Here is a 24244-nt window from a genome sequence, read left to right as displayed (position 1 = left end):
TATTTTGGAGAAGTGCTGGGTGGAATCAGACAGTTCTGGGACTGAAAGTGAGATCTCTGCTTTGCTGGGCTGTCCTTGGATGAGTCAGTTTCCCTCCGAGTTTCTACTTCATCTGTGAAATAGTGAATCCTAGATGTCAAGGTGGGTAGAATGAGAACCATAGGCATGATGTTTAGAACGGATGCTTTTACTACACTCAGTCTTCTCTTTAGTTCTATCGCTCTCACTGTTCTCTGCTCATTCTACGATTCCCCGATGGCTTCTTCTTTACGATCTCCACCTAGATTCCTGCATGTTCAGCACATCTGAAAGTCTTTTCAGCCCAAATTAGAAAATATAGTGAGGCCTGGCTAGGTCCCCAGCAGTTCTCTAAGTCCTAATGGATAAGAGAGAAACTCGAGCCTCTTCCAATTTCATTTAGATCCTTTGCTGAAGATGATTCCTGGGTATGAGGTAAACAAGGTCTTGCCATTCACATCTCAGGCAGCCAGTGTGGAGGGCCAGGACCTAGCTTTAAAAATCTAACAATAAGTTGGAACTCTTTGAGTTGATGGAGAGATGGGTGGTGAGTAGGAGCTTGGGAAATATGCCATCTAAGTCATTGCCACGTAATCATGTTACCTAATCGGGAAAACGGAATGAGAAAATGCCCTATCACCTGCACAGTGTTTAAACCTGCCAAGTGTCCAGCTCAAGCATCACAGGGGATGTGTAACAATTCCCTGGAAATAAGTAAGTCATGGCTTTACACAGCACAGTTTCCGTGGACCCAAAGAGAAGAACATCCTGAGCCACCCGAGAAAGAAATGGAAAGTCCCTTCTCCACCGCACATCTCCTGGGTATCCCATTTCCCTTCGGCTCTGTCATCAGATGACCAGACACAGAGGGAGAGTTCTTTCCCAGAGACTGCCACTGGTGATCTGAAGCTCCCGCAGTAGAGTGTGCTTTGGACTCTGAGCCTAGGCCTAGACCTTCTCTGCTGCTTGTGTCAAAGCAACACGAAAGCAAGAAGAATGACTCATATACTATTTTGAAAAAAAAAAGAATTATTTGGTTGAAATCTCTGGTGACAGTGTCCTTAAGCTTCTTTGCTATGTGACAAACATGTGCCACCAATTTTGGATAGTTTCCTTGAATATATAAACATTTGTGATCTTGAAGTACAAGAGAGTCTGAGATGCTGATTCAGGTAACAGCCAGTGAAAGGGCTGGAGACCGATGTGTGACATTCTGCCTTTCCCAAAGCAGGAAGTAGTACATCTCTGTAAGAAGGTGGTATCTGCATAGAACCTGCAGCACAGTTCTTGTTCATTTGAAAATGTGTGTGAGGCGTGCAAGTCATGTGGTGCAGGCTAGTGTTCTCTGCTCTCGGAAGACGGAGGCAAGAGGATTATATGCTCATGTCTAGTGAGACCCTGGGCTACATATCTGACAGGAAAGGCAAATAAGTCACTGACTAGCAAAAGTTCAAAACAAATTACACAAATCATATAAAGCATGAAGAAAACAGCTCCTCAAATCTACTATGGCAGGTAGATAAGTAACATATAGGAATGCCCAGGGTACCTTGGAAACATATTTTTAAGTCAAAACTGTTTCAAAGATTTTTGAAAGCTTGTTTTCGAGATGTTAACTGAATACAAAAAGAAATGTATTTATGAGACATTATCTATTGTAGTCTTATCTTTACTACAAATAATAAGTCTTCCAACTATGAAAATTAAAAGTGCAGTTTGCTACAGTGAAATGGCTAAGAAGGCTTTTCAGGAAGTGGGCATGAAGCAATTAAAGATGATAATCTGGTGCTAGAATATAAGGTGCTTCCTAACACAAAGCTCAAAAGTAGAACGACGTATCTATGAACATAACACTCACATGTACATATTCACATACAATAATTCATATGCCTTTGGACTAAATTCATAAGGAAATGCCATTGGATAGCCAACAGCCACTTCAGGAACACAATACTTTCCCCCTAAGATTATATGGTTCCTAGGACGAGTATAGAATATTCTTGATAGCACAGAGTCTCACAAAACTCATGAAGTATTTGGTGGTGCAACTTGATGAGAGGCTAGCAAATTCAACTCAGGACTTCATCTGACTTCAGAGAAAAGAAATCCATCTGGAGCAGTTGGTACTTAGATAGAAACAAGATCTCAACTGGTTCAATTCATAGAATTCTTAGGTTAGGCTGATAACTACACTCGCGTGACTCATTGAAAGAAACCACCTATGGAGGCGATCACATCTTAGTTACTGAGTACAACAGTTTTAAGTGTTCTGCTTCTGTTTGGATTCCTGTAAGCGTGTGCTTTAGGGGTGGATTGTGTGGGCTTTTAGGAGAGTCCCTGTAAAATCTCAAGGCTGAACTTGGTAGGATGACACCAGACTGAGTGAAGAGGTTTATAAGGCCTAGACCTTTGGATGGAGTTTTCAGTTCACTGCCTTCATCCTCTGGGGCTGGCTGCCACTAGAATTACAGAAAGCAGTTCTCTGTGCAAGGTCCTGATGACATAAATGGGGGTTTCCGAACCCAGATTATCTGTTTTCGTCAGAAAAAGAAGAGTCAGGCCACGACCCGATTAGATTATAATGAATCCAAAATTCACCAAGCATGTTGACATAAACAAATTTGTATATATTGATGGCTTGGGCTATTTGATGAATTTGATCTAGTCCATTTTGTTCCTCATTTCCAAACAAATTTAACACAACAGTAACTTAAATATATTAACAGTTATTGTCATAAACTATTGCCTCTGAATTTGTTCTATGCTGTTTTTTCAGACTTTAACTTATGGTCAAACCAAAATTGTTCCACTTTATTAGCCAAACCCCAAACCTTCATCAACCTTTCAGAACTGTCCCAAAGCATACTAGAATATCTTCCACAGAAACCCAGCCACAACAACTCTAAAAATCTAAAGGGGCAGCTCCCACTGGAGAAAACCTTATTTATGACTTTGTTCTGAGCACCTCTTTTCTCCTAACCCTTATGCTTAAGTATATATCAAAATATATTTAATAAAACCTCCAACTTAAACCAAAATGTGCATTTTAAAGACATCACAAAATTTCTGCCTCTCGCTCTGTAGAATAGTCTTCCTTCTAAGTCTTGACACATCTGTATACACGTATTCTTGCATTTCTTTGTATTTGCTGGTAGTCAAGTACTGTATGGCTGAACTTAGCCAAGGAAACATACATTTGATGCATATGTATAAGAAATTATAGTTCAAGGAATAAGCATAGGGGTTTCATATAATACTTCTTTTATTTTTGCTCTTTTTATGACCTAGTTGAGATACTACTGGGCAGTTTATATTACTGAGTTATTATATTTTTCTAATTTCATAACTACTGAGAGAAACTCTCTGACCAAAAACACTATCTATAAATGAGAAGTCGTACTATATTTCCATTATTGCTTTAAAACTCCCTTTCGATGTCTTTCTGTATCTAAATGGCAAATAACGCTCATGCAGCATGGAGAAAATTGTGACTCAAGTATACATAGTTAGATGTCATCTCTTTTCTCTTCTGGGAAATAGTAATATTTAATAACCTTGGCAGGTTAATAAGACACAAGAAGGAATCAAGCTATAAAGTCACCAATAGGGGTGAGTGCGCTTTGTGCAATGAGTTTTTTCCAAACTAAAAAAAATCCCTTCTTCCTCACTGCGAGGAGAAAGAGATGCCTCAGAATGTAATTGAGACTTACAAGAGTTATGACGACTTAGACGATTCAGAGGGTTTCTACCCATGGCCCTAGAAACAGTAACAATTGCTGATGGGAAAAGGCTCTGATTGGCCAAGCTGCCCACATATTTTGTAGGGAGACTACCACCCGCCAACAGCTTCCATGAGCTGTCCTCCAAGCTGAGCGACTTGTCCTGTAACTCAGCAGCCATTGAGATGCTCAGACTCCTTGAAGTGACCCCAGTAAACTCACTGATTCATTAAGCCAGACTTGGATGCCATCATTTCTTTGGTCTATCATAGGTGCCCTACCAGGGATGAGTAGATTTGTTGGTGTCTTCCCAAGAAAAGTCACTAAATCATGTGCCACCCCCCCCACCCCAATTGGTGGTTTTTAAGGTAGTAAAGTGATGGACTGTGATGGTCACGAATGTTCCCGAGGAGTCTGTGTTCCTTTGGATTAAATTGTCCCAAGCTAATAACACACAGGTAATTCTACTGGTCAAAGTTGAGGACTTATTCTGCCTTTTTCCTTGCTTTCATCCAGGGTAGGAAGCCCCATGCATAGGTTACATATGAACACACAGATTAAATCTCCATGGGTTTCTTTGATCTCTCTTTTTACTTCAGTGTCAGATTAGGCACAAACCAGTTAATAGAACTAGGCTTTCAAAAGATGTGATGTGGGGACAGATACTTGGAGAGTTGGCACTGGTATAGTCTAGTGACATTACCCCAGTGCTAGAAGACTTCTAGGCCACATGTTTTGGAGAAGGAGAAGGTCACCCAGTGTCAGACCCTGGGATACCAGCTGTGAGAAAAAGGATGTGTCATCCACCTCCTCAACCACTGCCTCCACAGGGACAGACAATGAAACCCATTCACAAGGCAGGTGAGGTCCTGTGTGACTTGGATTGTTACCTGAATGCCATCAGGGGAGCTTCCTAACTGATCCTCCTACCCTGTTCCCAACTTAGAGGTAAGCCAGAATCTTTATGAACAAAAAATGTATTAATTGGATCATGTCACATATCTGGTTAAAACATTTCAAAAATTTTCCATTAGCCTTTAATTAAGATCCTGGCATCCCATCTCCTGAAGAAATGTCTCTTCTGATGCCATCTCCCTTCAGTCACCTTGGCCCATGAGAACACTCTGCTTTCAACCCATTGACCCCGCCCTGCCCTGCTTGACACCCTTTTCCCATCATGCCCTTTCTCCTGCTCTTTAGATGAACGCATCATTCTCATTCTCAAGATCATCTCTGCAGAAAGACTTTCCCCCAGGGCCAGAGAGATTGCTCAGCGGGTATGAGTACTGGTTGCTGAACTAGGGGCCCTAGCACCTACATGGCAGCTCAAAATCCTCTGTACCTATAGTTCTGGGATAACTCATACCCTTTTCTGGCCTCTTTGGGTACTGGGCCTACATATGGTACACAGGCAAAATATTAATACACATAAAATAAAAATGAAAAAGAAAGAAAAATTAAGCTCTAAAAAGGCTATTCGATGCAAGCTATTTAATCTGAATTTCTCACACCCTTACCTCCCCTCCCTCTAATCTCACATGATTTCTGTCTTTTTCGAGGTGCTGAGAAAGTCATGCTGGCATAATTGTGTGTATTTGCTTTGCCAGTGTTTCCTCCTGGGTCCTGATAAGAATGAACATGTGACAGTAACATCTTCACAATGGGTTTCTGTGTTCCTATATCCTGTTTCTGGCTGCACTGCCTCCAATCCTTCCCTTCCTGTCTGCCTTGGCTGATGTGTCGAAGTCACTGGTCACTGTCAGAACTCTGTTTATTTTGTTACTTTGAAAGGGGATTTTTCTTTCTCACAAAGTAGGTGAGTAGGTTTGCCGTTCACTGCTTTCAGACTATTTTTGGATGTTGTATCTTTCAAATTCATCCAAAAATGCTCTGAAAAGCTGCTGCCAGACATTGTACACCTTCATACACATCCTAAGGCAATGCATGCATAGCCAAGGCTGACCTTCAAAGAGACAATGAACAGCTCAGGTTGGATGCAGCGGTCTGTGCCCGCAGTTGACCCGTGTTGTAGGACCTGTCCTAGGAATCAGAGAAGGGCCTTCCTGTTGTTCTAGCAAACATAAACACAATGTGTCAAGCAGCATCAGGCAAGACCCCTGCAGTCCTGAGATGATGGCTCAAGATGCAACAAGGTCAGTCTATAGCTACTTAGAATAGGCTAAAGATACTTATTTTTGACTATTTAAAAAGATATTTATAAAAATGTTTTTCTGGTATAAATGGCTTGAGTTTATTCTTGCATGTCAATGTGTACATTAAGATCATGCCAACGAATTTTCCTTTAGCTCCAAGCTGTGTCTTTTGCCCCAATGCACCAGGACTGAATTGTCAGCCAGCATTTGATCCAGAACTCTATAAATAGCCATGGGATATGCTGCCTCCAGAGCTCAGAACTGACTCTAAAGCTCTTTTTCCTTAGTGGTAATAAGTAATTCAGGAAACAATGATCTTTCTTTTCTTTCTCCTTCAGAAGGTATCATTTGCAAAGTCCTAACACATGGACTCCTAAAAGTTTCATTAAAGTTTCAGGTTCTGAATCTTCCTGGGGCTTATCCTCTGTTCCAGAAGTTCTTATCTTGTGTGTTGCAACCCCTTTGAGGGTCGAAGGACCCTTTCGCAGGGGTTACCTATTTACAGATATTTACATTACAGTTCCTAACAGTAGCAAAATTACAGTTACAAAGTAACAATGAAAATAATTTTGTAGTTGGGGGTCATCACAACATGAGGAGCCGTATTAAAGGGTCACAACACTGAGAAGGTTGAGAATCACTGATCCATTCTTTGACAAATGTACACTTATAGCTGTCTTACCAAGAATTCCTGCATTAAGACCCTGTATTGTTTGTCCTGCCCGTTAGCAAGCTATTTACTTGCGGTAACTTCAGAATATAAACTTCAGAATATGAATTTCAGAATATGAAGTGCTGTGGGTAGAACAAGCAACCCAGATATTTTCAGTATACAATATAACAAGGAACAGAAGAGGTCTTACAACCCTGAGGCAAAACTATAAGTTTTGTTACACATTCCACATGAATATGAATTATTTCTGATCCTCCTCTATCATTAAATTAAACAAGTAGCTACATGGACCTGAAATCCTGTCAGCCTTCTCTGGCAAAGGGAAACCAAGCAAGCAAGCAAAACAAATGAGGAAAAAAACCCATATAAGTTATACACAAATTATTATTAAATTATTGAATTGACATTATAAAACCACAAATTTGGTCTCTAAGACTTATCTGAATTTTGGGGGTAGGCATATTGAGACATCTAACAGAGTTATAATAATGGTGTTCCCTGTGTACCTAATCTACCTTTTTCAGCTATTATCATGGAAGAACTAGTTCCTGCCATCTGTAGAATATAATATTTCTTTTCAGTTTCTGGATGAGGGAGGATAGGGCAAATAAAGGGGATTTTGTACGGGCTTTTCAGTCTGAAAGCTCTTACTTTGCAGCCGAGGTCTTAGTGTAAGTATCATACTGCTTATTTTACCATTCCAGTAGAATATTTGGAAATTAGAATAAGGACCATGGGATGGATCTCCAGATACAGTGAGCAAGTTAGACTTTACCCAACATTCTGTTTGTTGTGTACCCATGTGATCCTCAGCTCAAACAGAAGTCCATCCTCATAGCAAACCCTCCGTATTCGATGTTGTCACTTAAGTAAATGCCATAAGCAATTTGTACTGGACAGTTTGCATGGTCCAGTACAAATGAAAATACAAAGCTCTTTCTTTAGGGACTTTGTTTGAAGTATTTCAAGTCATTGACTATGGGGCTGTAAATACATAAAAAGTTCTTTTAAGAGCAGAGCATTTCTCTGAGCATCCTTACCAATAGATTTATTTAGAGAAGTCTAGATCAGCCATCATGACATGCATTTGCAGAATATAAAGGCATGCCCAACCAGAGACCTGCAGCCTTCAAGCCATAAGTTTACTTAATGCACGGGGGTCAAATATTGTTGTAACCTGAGTTATTGTTCTCAAAAATTCTGGTTATGTATTTATTTCTTTTTTTCTAAGGACCAAGACATCACTTTAACTAATGGATTATGAGTCTAAAAATGGGCTCAGGCCAATAATTGAAATAAGAAATTAGGTGTTGATGTTTATACAACATCTCTCAGCCTCACACAGTCCACTCTCTTTGGTCTGGATTTACATGTTAAGATGTATTCTTTATTGACAGCCACAGTCTTATTTTTAAGAATGTCTTAGCTAGACATCTATCTCTACAACTCCTTGCAGGTCAAGCCCATTGGCCGCGCCTCTAAGCTTTCTTGCTTGTCACTATTATATTTACAGCTTTCTTCTCTCTGACAGGTAAAGACTGCCATTTGATTCTTCCTGCTTGAGAGTAAAAGGATGCCATCCCCTTGAATCAAAGGGAGGAAGCCCAGCTCTGATCTCCTATCATTAGGCCTGAGCTACTGAGAAGAGGTTTGGGGATACTGCAACTCTACCTTCCACCAGCCTGATAGCTTTGTTGCCCCACCCATTTACATCCCCCCCTCCCACTTCCGCTGGATCTCTTGACTTCACAGTTCCAATTTAGTGTGTTCAGCTCCCCTAGCTCCCTTTTTTCTCTTCTAGGGAAACTCATGCAACACATCTTTACTCAGCACTGGTTATCATTGCCTTTGACTTTCTGGAACAAACTAGTAGTAGTAGTAGGCTTGCCCTGGCCATGAAAAGTCATTAGCAGGGTGTTGGAGCCCATGAGAAAATGTACCTAAGTTACCAAACTCTTGTATGCCTTCTTTGTCAGCCCCTTCAGAGAAGCACCCACATTATGCAACCTTAAGGATTTCCTTATCCACAGCTGCTATGTGCTACTAAATTCTTGCCCCTCTTCTGATTACTCTGCTCCCTTTTATTATGACTAGGACATCTCTTTTCTTGTTCTGTTGAAATTTAACCTTAGGTAGGAGGCTGGGACCTTAAAGAGAAAATAAAGGTGCTCATGCGGTGGGTGCTTGCTCTAGAGATATTTTTCCAGAATGCTTCAGCAAGAGGAAGTCTTAGCTTTCACAAGGGAAAGGTGGTCCATCTCAGTCTCTGAGAGCTTAGGATAGTCTGAACAATTATTAATAGAGTTTATTCAAGGTCCCCTCCTTTATTTCAGGGTAACAGGTGTTTCCAGCCAATCTGCCCTGAGCGCAAATGTTTTTTCAGCTCTGGGACTTTAACCACAAAGTTCTCAGCCTGAAGCTTTGTTTTGTTTGTTTTTGTGAAGAGGCTCTTGACTCTTCATAAGTGATAAAGAGACCATTTATCTCTTATAATCACCCTTTAATTGCATGTTAGGGACCCTCGGTTTCCCAATCTCTCTCTCTGGGGTGTCACTGTTGCTTAGTAATAACCACACAACTCTACTGTTTTATCTGCATCTAGCAAAAACCTGAACTGGGCACTCATGAGAGTCTTCCTCTCCAGTAGAGGTCTTCCCAAGACAATATCAGTGACGCATATAACAGTTAAGCTCACCTGTTCTTCCACCAGAACTGTAAATATTCTAATATCCTACGTACCTCAAGAAACATCTTTTTTCTTCCTTTCTTTTTCTTTCTTTCTTTCTTTCTTTCTTTCTTTATTTATTTATTTCTTTTCTGTTTGTTTGTTTGAGATGGTGTTTCTCTGTAGCTTTATTGGAGCCTGTCCTGGCACTACTTCTTGTAGATCAGGCTGGACTCAAACTCACAGAGATCCGCCTGCCTCTTCATCCTGAATGCTGGGATTAAAGGCATGTGCCATGGCCGCCCAGCTTCTTTCTTTATATTTTGAGACAGGGTCTTACTATGTAACCCTGGGTGGCCTGGAACACATTGCGTAGAACCACAAGCACCTAGTACAATTGGGGGGGGGGGGTATCATGTTCAGATATGAACTCATGGCCTTCGATAACCCTGAGGGCTTCAACTGCAAAGATGAAACAGAGTTTAGAAACTTTATTGTTTGGCTTGAAGACCAAAAAAATCAGATGTTGCGGGATCAAAGACGGGGTAACTTGGGAAACATCCAGAGCAGTGAGTAACCCAGGTTCTTCTAGAAGTATCTCAAAGATGTTAACTGTCCTTTCAAGATTCAGGGTCAAAAAGAAGCATTTGACTGACTTACTATTTTAGTTATTAGGTTTGAATATGGAGATAATGCTGAAAAATAAAAGGAATTAATACCTTGTGACAGAAAAGAAATACCAAAAATGCAGATAAAAATGCAGAGCCATTGGTCAACCTGGATGTAAATAACACAGATTTTAAGGCTGGTGTAATGGCTTTGGCTAGCTTCCAATTCACTGTCATGACAATTACTTGGTGATACTTCAGGCAATTCACCTTTAGGTTCAGGAGGGTCTAACACAGCTTATAGTTGCTAAAGCAAATTGACTGGAAGAGAGCTTACCTGTGTTTTTTTAGACAAACTTTCTTGCTTTTGACCCAGGGAATGTGGTTCGTAATGAAGCTGCTCGAATTCTGTGGTTCCTGCATATAGAAGTGCTCAGAGTGCTATAGACAAAAATTAATGAAGCCATAGTAGTCGGAGTTGTCACAGTTGTTGCTCATCCAAAGACAGACCGGGGAAAGGTGGAAGATGAGCGCCCCTGGATTTCAGCTATTCACCTGCTTAGTATGGATAGAATGAGTCATGGGCATGTCTTTGGAAGGCAATTGTCTCATTTCTAAGGGAGAAATCCCAGGAAAATGGCCATGCTCTAGAGATTTATCACTACTATTTTTTTTTTTACTTTATTAAAGTTTGGGAAATCAGAAAGGATAAAAGGAAGGAAGGAAGGAAGGAGGGAGGGAGGGAGGGAGGGAGGAAAGGAAAGGAAGGAAGGAAGGAGGGAGGAAAGGAAGGAAAGAAGGAAGGAAGGAAAAAAGAAAGGAAGGAAGGAAAGAAAGGGGTATTGCTATAAACAAGACTCAGCCAGGGGTCATTGGATGGGATATCCCTGTAAGGATGCCCTGAGAATTATTTCCATCCCACAGAAGCGTTTTATCAGTCACTCCACCTCCGCATGTTTAAACAGTGTGCACAACCCAATTTCAAAACAAGCAGAGTTAACATTCTTGACTCTCAGCCCAAATGTGGGCGCTCACTATGAGCTCATGCCTTCATTTGGAGGCTGGTATTTGTGGGGCTTAGGGTATTGTAGGCTCCTCGGATCAGAAAAAAGAAGCCAAGGGACACATGCTAGAACCATTTATTTAGACTCCAAGATGCAAAATGTATGTGGAAGCATTTTGAATCTTGCCAGGGCTATGAAAGCGTGGTGGTGATGTTAGGACATCAGCTGTACCTGAGATCAGATCCTGGCTCCGTGACTACCAGGAGCCCACTCTCCCCAGCTTTTGTTTCTCACTTCGGGTGGAGAAAATATCACCAGGGTTTTTCACATTTTCATAAATGGGCTACGGGCACAAACTGTTTAGTGAAAGGCATTGTGTTTTATTTTGCCAAAGCCCATGTACTGCAAAGAATACCACGGGCATTTGCTGTTTTCCTGAGCTGATGGTGGTCTCAAGTCTGGCTCAACTATAGGCCAGGATTACTGGTTCTTATTGGAAGATATAATTTGATATTGATTCCTACACCGATTCTTGGTTTTCTAGTGTAAAAAGGACTTGATGGCCCTGCTTGTCTTGGCCTCACTGAAAAGTCAGAAGGCTGAGATGAGGTGATACTCTATAAAATCCAGAGAAAATGTTGTTATTTTAAAAATTATCCTGCTTGTTGGATTTTTTTTTCTCGTTCACGTAATGATCCCTAAATTCTCTTAAACGTTAAGTATAATTGATTTTCAAAGCTAGGAACTCATAACTGCTTCTTGTCCTCCTTTGATTGTTGTTCTCTATAGGTATTGTTTTTAGGACTCAAAGTACCAAAGAGACACAATATTGCCACAGCCTTTGGAATATGCAGATCTTGGCTCATACCTACCTTCCTTCTGGGCAGAAATAATGACCTTTAGGGGTTCCCCAGGAACAATACTGAAGCAACAAGGTTGAAAAGAATGTCTATCTGGAGAGAAGAACTGCCACACTGGTCTCTTGGTCTCACATAGACCATTAAAAATGCCGCGTTCTCTCCCTGCCAACACCCGAGCTACATGAATGCTAGTGAACATCCTGTTGCCTCAACAACACCAATCAAGTACCACTTACTCCAGACCAAAATCCAGACAAGCAATTTGACCATCAGTAACTCGGGGGGGGGGGTGCCATATCCATTCCTTTTTATTTACTTATTTTTATTGATTTGGTAATTTTTATTTTATATGTGTTGGTGTTTTCCTGCAGCTATGTCTGCATGGGGGTAATGGATGCCCTAGAGCTGGAGCCACAGACAGTTGTCATATGGGTGCTTGGATCTGAACCCAAATCTCCTGGAAGAGCAGGCAAATGTTCTTTCTTCATCACTGAGCCATCTCTCCAGCCCTTCTCACTTATTTTTTTTTTCCTTTTTCCTTTCACAAACATTAATTAAGATTAAATTTTGTGAGGGAGATGTAACACAAATGCAGTGGCAAGAAAAAGAAGCAATACAAAATTTTAATAGTTTACCAGTATTTAAATGGATCATGGCCGACTCTGGGTTATTATGGTATTATAGTGCATTTCTTTGTGTACAAAGTTTAAGAAACAAAAAGGAAAAGAACGTCATTCTCAAGAGCTCTGGGTGCCACTTAGACATAGAAACTGGTTCTTATTGATCTGGCTGCTCCCAGCAGGTACCAGCACACCGACGCCTACATAAAGGAGACCATCAGGAATTATTTATGGGGATTGTATGAATCAGTTGTTGAATAAATGAATGCTCTATCTGGAGGAAACACACCAGAAACATGCTAAATGGTTCAGGTCATAATGTGACATCAACCATGGTCACTGACCTACAGTGGCAAAAGCAACAAACACAAGTGTTAAACTCAGAGACTAAAAGTTTAAGCTCCTTGCACAGAAGGAATGATCATTTTAAACATTATATGAACAGATTTGTGTGTGTGTATATATATTTGTGTATGTGCATGTATGCACGTGTGCACATGTAGAGACCAGAAGGCAGTCTTAGAGTCCCTCCTCAAGGACCGTCCACTCTCCTCTTTTGTCTTTAACTGGAACTCTGGCCTGAAGCTCACCAAGTACACTAAGCTGGCTCACCATGAATTTCACATTTCATCCTGCAGTCTTCAGCGTCCTAGAGCTGGGGTTATGAATGTCCGCATCAATACTCAGCTTTTTTTCTGGCATCTGAGGGTCAAATTCAGATCTGTATAATTGCCAAGCAAACACTTTACTACCTGACTGAGACATGCTTCTAGCCCTTGGTCAGATTTTATATAGCTAGAACATGCTTTGCAAGACAGAATCCTAATCTATGTCTTTAAAAATCCTTCTCAGAAGATCACAAATCAATGGCTCTTTAAAACACATAGAGACATTCATGTTGCATATTTCAGAAGAAATACTCTCTGATTCTCTTTTGTTTCTCTTACCTTTGATGCTTATATGCTGAATGTTGATTCCATGATTTACCCATACATATTTTTAATTTTTAAAATTCAGTATGCTAAATTATACATACTCTTTGCTACCTTAATTACTTTTGCATGTACAGTTGAGTAGAGCTAAATATAGCCACACCGTCATGTAGCTGATGTGCGGAAGTTTTTCATCTTGCAAAACTGAAACCCAATACCTGTTAACCACTTCCAACTCCTCCCTCCCCCACCCCCAGACTCTGGTAACACCACGAATGTATTTTGTAATCTATAGGCAATTTATAAGCATGATTTTTGCAGCCAAATGGCTTTATATAGTTAGATACTTGGATGGATCAAACATGTATATAGCTTTTAAGAAGTTACTCACCATAGAATCTTGGGTTCCTGGAGTTGGAAAGATCTTCCCTAGGCTTTTCTTCTATTGTGCCAATTTGAAACTTGACAGACATCCTTACTGTTTGTGGCTCTTCGCACATGTGTGTCCTTATGTCCTCCAAAATTAAGATAATTTCTATTTCATATATTCTTCTCAAAATAACCATATCATGTATAGTAAATGTATAACTGTATATCATATAATATATACAGACATATTATATATAATATGTGTACTGAATACTATACATAGACTGGATAATTAAAAACCATTTATGTTTTAAGTAACTATTGAAGTGACTGTTTTTCCTGCACCATTTTGCATTCCCGATAAAGAAACCCACAGGTGTTTTCTTGCCATTTCCTAAAGTGATCTAGCGGTGGCCTGGGACCCGAGCCCTTAGTGACTCCACAGAATAGAAGCCAGGATACCAGAATACCAGGAGGAGGAACATGTTCAGAGGTCACTCATGCACCAGGATGAACCGCAGTAGTTTCCCCACAAGCAAAATTGAAAGCCACTTGAATGGGTCTTTTCAACCCCAATTGAAAATGAACCCTCTTCAAATAGCCTCTGGGTGACTCTTAAAAGCCCCACCCCTGCCCTTTCCCAAGACCCTATGGGGCAAAAGGTGATAACAGGGAAAAAGAGTAGATAGGGACAATGATGTAAAAAATACTTTGCAAGAATACATCGCATCGAAGTATATGACATTGTGAATGAACCGCAGAGGAATTTCCTGAGGTCTTGAAGTTTCTGTGAAAGCTTCAAAATGATCTGCTTCTTTGAGGTTTAAACTGGGGGAAATCCACTGGTGGTATTTGAAAAGCCACACAAGTCCTGATTTGGTATATTGAGCCTCACTTCCATGCTGTTTCTGCCAAAAGTGATTAACGGAATCTACTCGGGAGAAAATGTCCCCCCTCCCCCGCCCCCAAACTAAACTAAGCAACTGGCCCGTCATCTTTCCAAATAGCCTTGTCGTGAGGCAGCTGAAGGGGCTGTTCCCGGTGAGAAAAGACTAAACGGGGCAATGCACGAACCGGGACTTTTCTGTTACGCTCCAGGATGAGTGGGACGACAGGCAACCGTAAATGGACGCAGAGAGTAAAAATTGTACGGATGCGCACTTCATGGTTTTTATGCTTGAACCGTGGTTATGTAAGCGAGTTCTTCGTTTAGGAAACACACACTTGAAACATGCAGAGGAAAGAGCACATCTTGTCTTGCATCTAACAGATGCTTCCGGAAAAACAAATCTGGGCAGTACCAAATAAGGACTTCCTGTGTTTCCTTATTTATCTCCCGCTCACGTGGACTTTGAGTGCAGGAGGGGGTGGGAGTGAGGAGCGTCCCCCACACAGCTGTTCGGGTATGTCTGGAAGAGAAGCCCACCCACATTGCTTTTGGACACTGGGTGTGACTTCGAGGGTATCAGGTTTGTCTGTCAGGGAACCTGCCAACCTCTTCCCTGCTTAATTGGCGTCTGTGTTTCCTTGCATGCCTCCCGAATCAAAACTTCCCTTTCGTCGGGACAACCCCCTGAAGCCTTTTCTCCTTTCTGAATAGACTCTAGTCATTAGTTTAGCTATAAATATTTCCATTTGATGGATTCCAGGACCTGCAAGAAGCTCAAGGTCAAATCCAAAGCCCAGAGCAAGGTCTGCAAAGCACGCGCTTTTACACTGAATTAATTCTTCGTCACTCTCACCACTCGGGAATCCTGGCCCGCCTTTACTCTGCCTCACTGTCAGACTGGAGCAACCATAAGAAATATGGAATGCAATGTGGGAGGGTTTGTTAAGACCCTCTTTCCAAAGTGAGCCTAGCGTTCCCCCTCAATGGAAAAAGACTGGTTGAACCGAGGTTAGGTGTTGAAAAATGTCACTCTCGATCGTCCCTTCATGTGGTGATATTTGGTAAAGTTACCACCGTGTGTTCTAGAAGGTTCCTTTTTTGTTGCCATAGCCTAAAGTGGTATAGGCCATAATGAGCTTGGCAGGACGGTGCCTAAGGTCGAATCACTCTGAATTCAGCTTCTCTAATTAACAGTGACCACAGTCACAAGCTGCCATGGCTGGGGAATCTGCTCGTGGTAGCATGTTTGCCACCACCCTGCACTTACTGTTCCCTTGTCGCGTGGCAGAACTCTTTCCCCTGTCTTGACGAAACACGCAATCAAGGCACAAAGGAATGGTAGCAAGCAGAGCCCGTCCGAGCTATGGAGGCCGCAGCATGAGGCTGCCTGTTCACATAAGGGTGGCTTGGGAACTAGAGATGTGACAGGCAATGGAACTAGGTTGTAAATCTTTACGCCTAGGCCCACAGAATCATTTCCTTCTACTAGTCCCCACTTCCCAAAGATCCTAAAGCCTCTCAAGATGAGTGTAAAATCCATGAGCCTCTTGGGGACGTTTTATACTCAAACCATAGTCGTTGAGTGTAAGGATTTACAGCATGAGAGATGAAGTCATTTCTTTTTATCTGAAGAGACACAGGAACCATTGGTTCTTTGACGGTTGTACAGACAAGGTGGGAGAACATCTCTGGCGAAAAACAAAGCATGACCCGCAGCAGAATAATGACAAAAGCATGCAGCCTGGACCAGGTAGGCCTGGCAGATGTGAGGTAAACGCCACACAGGCTTGGGAGATTGTGTGCTGAACGCCTGAATCAAGCCGGATTCGCAGCTGTTGGAAGCTGCGAAGGAAGACACATGTCTCTGGGTCACATTACGTCCAGAGCGCCACTTCCTGAACATGGCTGTTTTCTTGTGATCTTCATTTCCTCTTCACACAAATCGAGGATGCTCCCAAGCATCTCTCAAGCACATAGGTAGGAAAGGCCATTGCCTTCTCCTAGATGTCTGTGGGGTTATTTCGTTCCACTTTCCGACTAAAAGACTTCAAACTCTCAGAAAATTTTGCAATTTGTATCTCAAAGAAATAATTTACACATTTGGGGACTAACTTGAGTGTCTGCTGATGTGAAGCAGGTATCATAATTGCAGGGTAAGTGTCACGTATTTTCTCAGGTCATGGATGCTCAGGTGCTGTAGATATGTTGCTGAATCCTGGGGAGTTTGCTTTTCTCTAAATCAGGTTAACTCTATTAATTACCAATAAGCAATAGGAACCAATATTCTTTGTAATTGCTTTTCTGTAAAATTTATTGGCATTTAATCTGTCTTCTTTACCCAAACGAATTTAGTAATTTCTGTGTAGCAACTGTTGATGAAATGGTATGTGCTTTAAGTTATTTTAAACACAAACCTTTCAAATTAAACTGTAAACTGTAAGCAAAAAAAAAAAATCTAAAGGATGCTTGAAAATTGATCATGTGGAAGTCTATGACTTGGAAAGTTAATGTAAAATATTTTAGCAAACTCTTTCTTCTTTTCAGCAAGCACTCAATTATTAATAGCCGACCAGCAGTGAGTACAGATCTCACCACTTTGGACTCTGATCCTACGGCCAACCATTCTGGCCAGAGTTAGAAGCATCATCTCAAACCCCACCCTGGAATTAAAGAGCCAGATTCTATGGCTCTACATGGAAAAAAAATCCAAGTCACGTCCAGGTTTATTAACACTTAGGAAACTCTACCATTGGAATCATAGTCTTGCTCTTCCTTGCTTTTCAGGATTGAGCACTGAACCCGGAGCCTTTTCACCCTAGACACATGCTTTGCCACTGAACTATATCCCCATTCTTGCATTGTGGGGACAGTTTAGGCTGTCTTTGAATGGGAGATCATCCCACCTGTGCCTCCAAAGACTCATCTTACAACTAGGCACAGACAAGTCCTATGTGACGGAACTCCCCCATGGTCACAGGACACTGCCTATTCTCAATTTGAGAACTTTGCAATTAGGTCATCTGTATTTGCTGAGAGAAAGAAAGCCAAACACTTCAATGCCACTGAGCACTTCTATAATTAATTAGTGAAGTGATCTTTGCTTCAAGTTTCCCATGTTTTTAGAGCAAGCTGTCTGATTTGGCTGGGGCTCGGGCCAACATGTGCGTGAGTTTCACAATTCACAGATGTTAGACACTCTCAGTCTCAGTAAAGGAAGAGAATGTCAAGTTTTAAATAGCTTCTCCCTGGCTGGAGCAACAAATCAAACATCTTTACGAACACATTTTGAACCAGAACTTCTGACAGGAAAATGTCAGCTTTCACAGTGGCTTGTCTCACAACTTTGACATTTTCTGATGTCACTCCTTTCCAGGTGGCTACGGTTCCAGCATGAATGGAGATGTGTGCTTGCCGTGTCAGTGACACTTGGGCACCCAGTTTTTATTTCCCCGTTGGACTCTATTCCTATTTAGCTTCTGAATCATATTTCATTCAATTTCTAAATCCACAGGGCCAGGATAGGTTTACAGCCTACATTCAGAAAGGAAAGAAATCAATCTTCATGGCGACTTTGTCTGATAATATATTACTTCTTGAATTATGAACAATATTATTTTATAGCAAAGTAGGTCAAGAGGGATTAAAAGCGGCAAATATGAGACCTAAGAGAGTGAAGCAGACCAATAGAGTTTGAAAAAAAGTTTTGTTATTTTCCAATGAGAGTTAATTTGAAATAATTCTAAGTAAGTATTCAAAGACAAAAATAATTAAAAAAAACTTATAAAATAAAGTATCCATTCCTATTTTACAAACACATTTTAAACACTGTTACTTATATCTGTATGGATAAAATAAAAGAGTACAGTCTCTTTTATTTAGGGCAGAAAAAATTCTAGGGACGTAGGCATGATAACTCTCTCTGTAGTTGAAACGAAGAGTGAGTTCTAGGTTAAATATAATCAAGGAATTTCCCTGTCTTTGCTATTTGAGATTGTGACCACAACAGGCGGTTGGCTGAAAGGGAGACTCAAGGGAGGAGGGGGGTGGGGAGAAGACAGAAAAAAAAAAAACTCTCCTAAGCTTCTCTGCAAAACATTCTAGCCCCAGTAGCAGGGCCAGAAACTCTCGAATCAAATCAGGATCCCGATACGAGGCGGTGTTACACAGCTGAAGAGAGGCGGACATTTATTAGCTCAATGACACAAGTCTTGGCTCCAGAGATTAACCTCTGATGCCATTCATGCCAACACCCAATCACGAGCAAGATCAAAAGTTCGGAGATGTCTACAAATTGGCAACAAGTGCGGCCACTCTACGTCAAGGGCTCTAAAACTGTGGCAGAGAGGAAGAACAGTTTTAGAGAGGATGCCCAGCTGGTAAGAACTGACTGTTTATGATGCTCTAATGACTTGAAGACTCTCATTGGCTGAAAGGAAGAAATGCCCCGCCTCTTTGCAAATCTGAGCGAAGAGGGGGAAGTGTCTCAACTTCTATGTCTGATGGCATTTGACCCTATTGCTTTCAGCCTCCCTGGCTACATACCTAGATATTCTCAGGTGTATATGTATATTTTATAGAATTGCTCCCCATCTGTTGGTACCAAAGAGAGGTGAAGGAAATGAATTTTGAAACTTCACGGTGTTCCACCCTACAGTACTGCCCCGACCCTTACTTCCAGCGGTGAGTTTAAATATGACATTACTTCTGTCAAAACTGAACTGGTGTGCCTGTGTTTTCCGAGTGTTTCAGTTGGGTATAAAAGAATCACTCCTTGTTTAGTGAGCACAAGGATGCTACTTTGTACTTTGTGTGGACTTAAAGTGATGGTCTGTTAGCATCTTTTCTAGAGTTATCTTTTGCTTTATTTATTGAGTTTGAAGACATCTATTTAAAAAAATTGTCACACTCCTGGATTCAATAAGGAGAGACAGAGAGAGAGAGAGAAAATGAAGGATGGGTAGAAGATGAGTGAGGAACTGGGAGATGTAGGAGGTTGGGGGAAGGGGGTGAGTATGATTCTCAGAGTGTTAATCCAAACATGAGGTAAAAATTTTCACATCATTTAGTTGTTAAAAATATTAAAATGTATTAATTGGTATGCTCGGTTCCCACCCACCCCAGGAAAAGAAATTTCATTGGGCGGGGATGTGATGATCTATTGGGCAATCTTCAAGTCAAAACAGACACAAGAAATTGTGATTTAAATCTCAAAAATAGATGGCCATTGTTAAATGAAACAGATTGTGGCTTGTCATTTTAGCTCTAAAGAATATTTTCTTTTTGATTTATTTCAAAACAAACATCATCTTTTTGACAAATACGACTTCTCAAACCTGTGATTAAACTGACTTTTATTTGTGTTTGTGGAAAAATATTTACCTAGCACTGAGAAGGAATACCAGCGAGAGTTCACAATAGTATGCCTGTGTCGGGGGAAGAGACTGTTTCAGATTAGAGTTTGCTATTTTTAAACGGGTAAATGAAATCTGAAGAGTGCTTCCCTTGCAAAGCTATGGGAGACATTCACACCACACAAAGCAGTGTGATGCTGTTAATTTAACGGCATGAGATTTGAGGTTGGAATTTGGTACTTTGTACGCCTAATGAGAGAGATCCCGAGTGTTGAAAACGGCGGGGCTAGAAAGGGGTTAAACTGCTGCTTGCCACCTGTGCCTGCTGGAGGCTCACACTAGAATCTGAGTCGGTAGCTCTGGGCAGGGCTCGGTTACCATAGAGAGTTGCCTCGGATTATGAAAGACATTCTGTTTTCATCGGTGTAATTCGCTCTGGCGTAGGACTGACTCTTTCTTTTCCTGTGAGATTTTTGGTGGGAAAACAGAAAAGGAAAGATAAAGGGAGTAGGGGTACAGCAAGAAAAGAGAGTACAGATTCAAAGGAGAGGGGGAGGAAGGAGACAGAGGCAGAAGCAGAGACTGGTATTGATTTCCCAGGTTGAAACCGGAAATGGGAATGGTCCTCTGAATCCTCCCTTGCCGTCTTCACTAGCAAAACAGTATTAGCAAAAACAAATGGACCCAGATTCTATCTTTTTGGATGACCTAAACATTAGATTTAGCTGGATCTGGGCATAGGAATGATAAAGCAGTAGACCCAAGGTTATTCCGTTTTCGAAGACCTTTTTCCAGTCTCAAAAACCACCCAGGCCAATCACCAGCTTTTGGACCCAAGCTTCTAAGAACGCAGCCATGACTCAGCAGCAGTTTTTATAATGTTCTGTCCCGGGCATTTCCAAAGGACTCTGTTGGATTCCCAGCAGCTTCGCTATTTCCCTAGTTTGTGGATTAGCTAGTCCCTTCCATTCTACACACCTCTTCCTGTGGGCATTTCCAGTGGTGGGGCAGAGAAATGCAAATAAAGAAATACAAGCAGAGAAATTGCTTTTCATGGTTCCCCAGCGACCTATTAGCTCATGGAGAGATGGAACCTCAGGTCTCTGCATACTGAAAAGTGCGAAGCAGCAAAAGTAAAAGTCTTCTTAAATAGCTTTCAGTTTTAGAGTCGCCTTCCCAGCTGGAGGAGCAGGCACAAGAAAATGTGCAGAGCTATGACACCGTGGTTCAATATGGTATGGGAAGATTTAGAAAGCTTTTTCTTAGACTAAAATGTCTATTTATTTATAATGAAACAATGTCAAATAACACAGAGAGAAGGAAATGTGACCACCGAGCCTCATAAGCAAGGCACATGACCATGAAAGTCCACGAGAATGTGGGTGTGGTGTGCTCATGCTTGTAACCCAGCACTCAAGAGGCTGAGGCAGGAGGATGGAAATTCTAGGCTAGCTAGCGATATCCTGTGTGAAAAGAAAGAAAGAAAAAGCTATGATGTTTAGTATGGACATTTGATTAACTCTACAAATACTTACATATTTGATATTCGATGTCTCCTTAAATATTTTAATCTTTTTACATAGGTCAGTTTCTCATAGGCTACTATTGTCCCTCCTTAGTGAATTAAGGAGGGAGGAAAATATTTCTGGGGAGAGAGGAATTATGGTAGGGAAAAACGTAATTAAAATGTATTGTATGAACCCTTTTTCAATAAAAAGAAAAAAAAATCCATGGCAACACAGGAATCCAGTACTGTTCCTCTGGCTGTCCAGTGAGTGAATAACATGAGTTGAGTTTTCTAAGCAGACAACCTTGGTAGTTCTCAGTTTACAAAATCTATTTTAAGAAAGACCAAATTTAATCAGTCCATAATCATAGTCATCTACATACTTAAACTTGTCTTTCCCGACCTTGTCTTTGAGGAAGCATAAAGACGCATTTTGCTATTGTTGTTGTGTTAATGAAGGACAGGGTAGGGTGATATTTTTAACTCCAAGCTTCTGTCATTCAGGAATTCCTTTTTTATACAGAACAGAATGAATAGCATGCTGTTATTGCTGATTGATGAATACTAGTGCCAGTCCAAGAAGGACAGTTTAAATACAAAGTACTATGAGCTATTAGAGATTTCGCTGTTTTTTTTTTTCTTTCCACTTGAATATATTGACATATAATCGATTTGGTTGTGTTCCGAATCAATACTAACTTCCGTCTTTGCAAAACCTTTTCTGAAAACAAGAAAGGCATTTATATCTGCGGAGCTTATTATATTTGTATTTGTTGACATTGGCAATTGCACAGAACAAGAGAAGAGGGCTAAAAGTCATTAAGTCTGTCATTTGATTTCTGACCCGCTTAACAAAGATATCAGAGCATGAGCAAATTTTGCAAATCAGCAAATAAATCAGTGGGTTAGTTTCCTAATAAACAAAGCATATGTACACTAAGATTATTGGTTGTTTTTAGCCAGATAGCTAGCAGAAATGAATGTAAAAGTCAGTATCTCAGAATCAAAGTCGCTATGTATTACTTGTGGCATAAATTATGTCCTTTAAGTGATTTTCTTTTCAGCATTACCATCTAGCTTATTAAGTACATTTTTAATCCATTCTGTGAGGCATTCAAGTCTTTCAAAACACCTTTTTAAAATATAAGCCTGTGGAAAAATAAAAATAAATCAAGATTACATCTTGAAATCATGTGATAAGGTTCAAAAATAAAATAAAAGTAAACATCATTACAATGTGATCCATTTATAAAATATTTTATATTCTTTCGCAACAAACCTCTATTCAAAGATGGTTCAAGAGGCTGAAACAATCCAAGTGTTTCTCATATGAATTAGTACTCGATGTGTGTGTGTGAATTTTGTGTTATTTGTTTAAAGGTCAACTTTATTAACGGTGCTTTCTAAATATATCTTAAGAGGAAGGGTGGTGGCAGTCCACTTACAGTGGAAGACCATTCCTTTGTGGAGTAAAGCTCACATAAAGGCAGAAGCATGCCTAGTGTGGGCGTCGTCACTTGCCCTCTCTCCTCACTGGCATCCTTTTTACTTCGAGACAAGGCACGCTGGCTTCCAAGGATGGCAGAGACAGCTCCTCTGCCCTCTCCTTTCTTGTTGACATCAGTCAATGGGATGAGGAGGAAGAGAGTCAGGATGGGCGCCATGACCTCGGAATAGACTTTCTCAGGCTGACTTCTTCTTGGGCATGTAGACCTTGTGAGAAGGGCTTCCCCCAGGCTCACGTGTTGCAGCAGTTGCTGTCTTCTCTTTTTTTAAAAAAAAATGTTTAATGTAATAAGGACTTCTAGCTACTGTAAATTTCAGGGACTCACAACAGAGCCAATACTTCTAATTACAGACAGAATAAAACACAAAACAAAACAACAAACAAACCAACAAGCAAGGATTAAAAAATCTTTGTGTTTTTAGGAGGACTGCCTAAATAAATAATACATACTTAATATAATTTCTAGCGTTGGAAAAAGACTAGATGCATCTTTCCATGAGAGAATCGGAGTTGAGTTTCTCTAACAGTTAGGTTTGTCTAGCTGACAAGAAGGGCAGAACACTGTAACTGGCTTATGCTGTCTAAATTCAGTTCTTAAAGGCCTAAGACAGGAACAAATAGATACATTTCAATTAAAGAGATATTGACTTGTAATTTATGTTCAGGGTCTAGTGTATACAACAGGTGCAGCCCTGAAGAACTACTTCAAGTTCTTACCACAATGCAATTATCATGGTCTATATTGCTTCAGAGATTCTAGTCCATTTGAGTGTTCTAGGGATGGGGAAATTTGTCAGCAGAGTGTGTATGCTGTGTGTCAAAGGTCTGGACTACAGTACCACCTTCAAAATCATCTCATGATGGTTTTGAAATCTTTAGATTGTCAAAATTAAGGCCCCTGGGAGTTGAGATTGAGTTCTTCAAGGTCTTAACATCATCGTGTCTCTGAATTTCTGCACTTTAGAATTAAGTAATATGGACCCTAGAGGTGCTGAGTTGCTGGTACACATCAAAATACTAGCAAAAAGAAGATGAAAATTTAAAGCCTTGTTCAAATTCCAAACTCTGGTTCAACATCAAATGTACTAATGACAAGAACGTTTTATTAGATTCACATATAAAATCTTAGTTTAAGGATCACTCAGTATATCCTATCCATTTGGAAGGTGGAAGATGATGTGGCAGAATGATGACCCCCAGGGGAAGCTACTTCCTAATCTCTGGAATATATGAGTAGACTAGATTATATGGCCAAAGGAAATAAGGTGGCTACTAATTAAGGGTCCCAATTAGCCAACTTTGAAAGAGATTAATTTGGATTGTCTATATATGTACAGTGCAATCACAAGAGTCTTTAAAGATAGAAGAG

The 24244-nt window shown here is 40.7% G+C and overlaps 1 protein-coding gene and 1 pseudogene across 1 annotated transcript in view; both read left to right on the top strand.

Annotated features, from left to right (window-relative positions):
• Window positions 1-9643: 9643 nt before the first annotated feature.
• On the top strand, window positions 9644-10454 carry LOC125413160 (tRNA-splicing ligase complex subunit RTRAF pseudogene; annotated as a pseudogene).
• Window positions 10455-18626: 8172 nt separating this feature from the next.
• LOC146895607 (tumor protein 63-like) overlaps window positions 18627-24244 on the top strand; it is a 79163-nt gene continuing 73545 nt past the window's right edge. Inside the window, exon 1 of the mRNA XM_087897833.1 lies at window positions 18627-19190. Within this exon, the coding sequence (XP_087753959.1) occupies window positions 19129-19190 (62 nt within the window). The 5' untranslated portion in view covers window positions 18627-19128. The remainder of the gene's footprint in view (window positions 19191-24244) is intronic.

Source organism: Myodes glareolus, chromosome 2 (assembly GCF_982192425.1).
Source record: "Myodes glareolus chromosome 2, mMyoGla1.1, whole genome shotgun sequence".
NCBI lineage: Eukaryota > Metazoa > Chordata > Mammalia > Rodentia > Cricetidae > Myodes > Myodes glareolus.
Note: the sequence above shows the minus strand (reverse complement) of the source record. Positions and strands in the feature narration are given on the sequence as shown.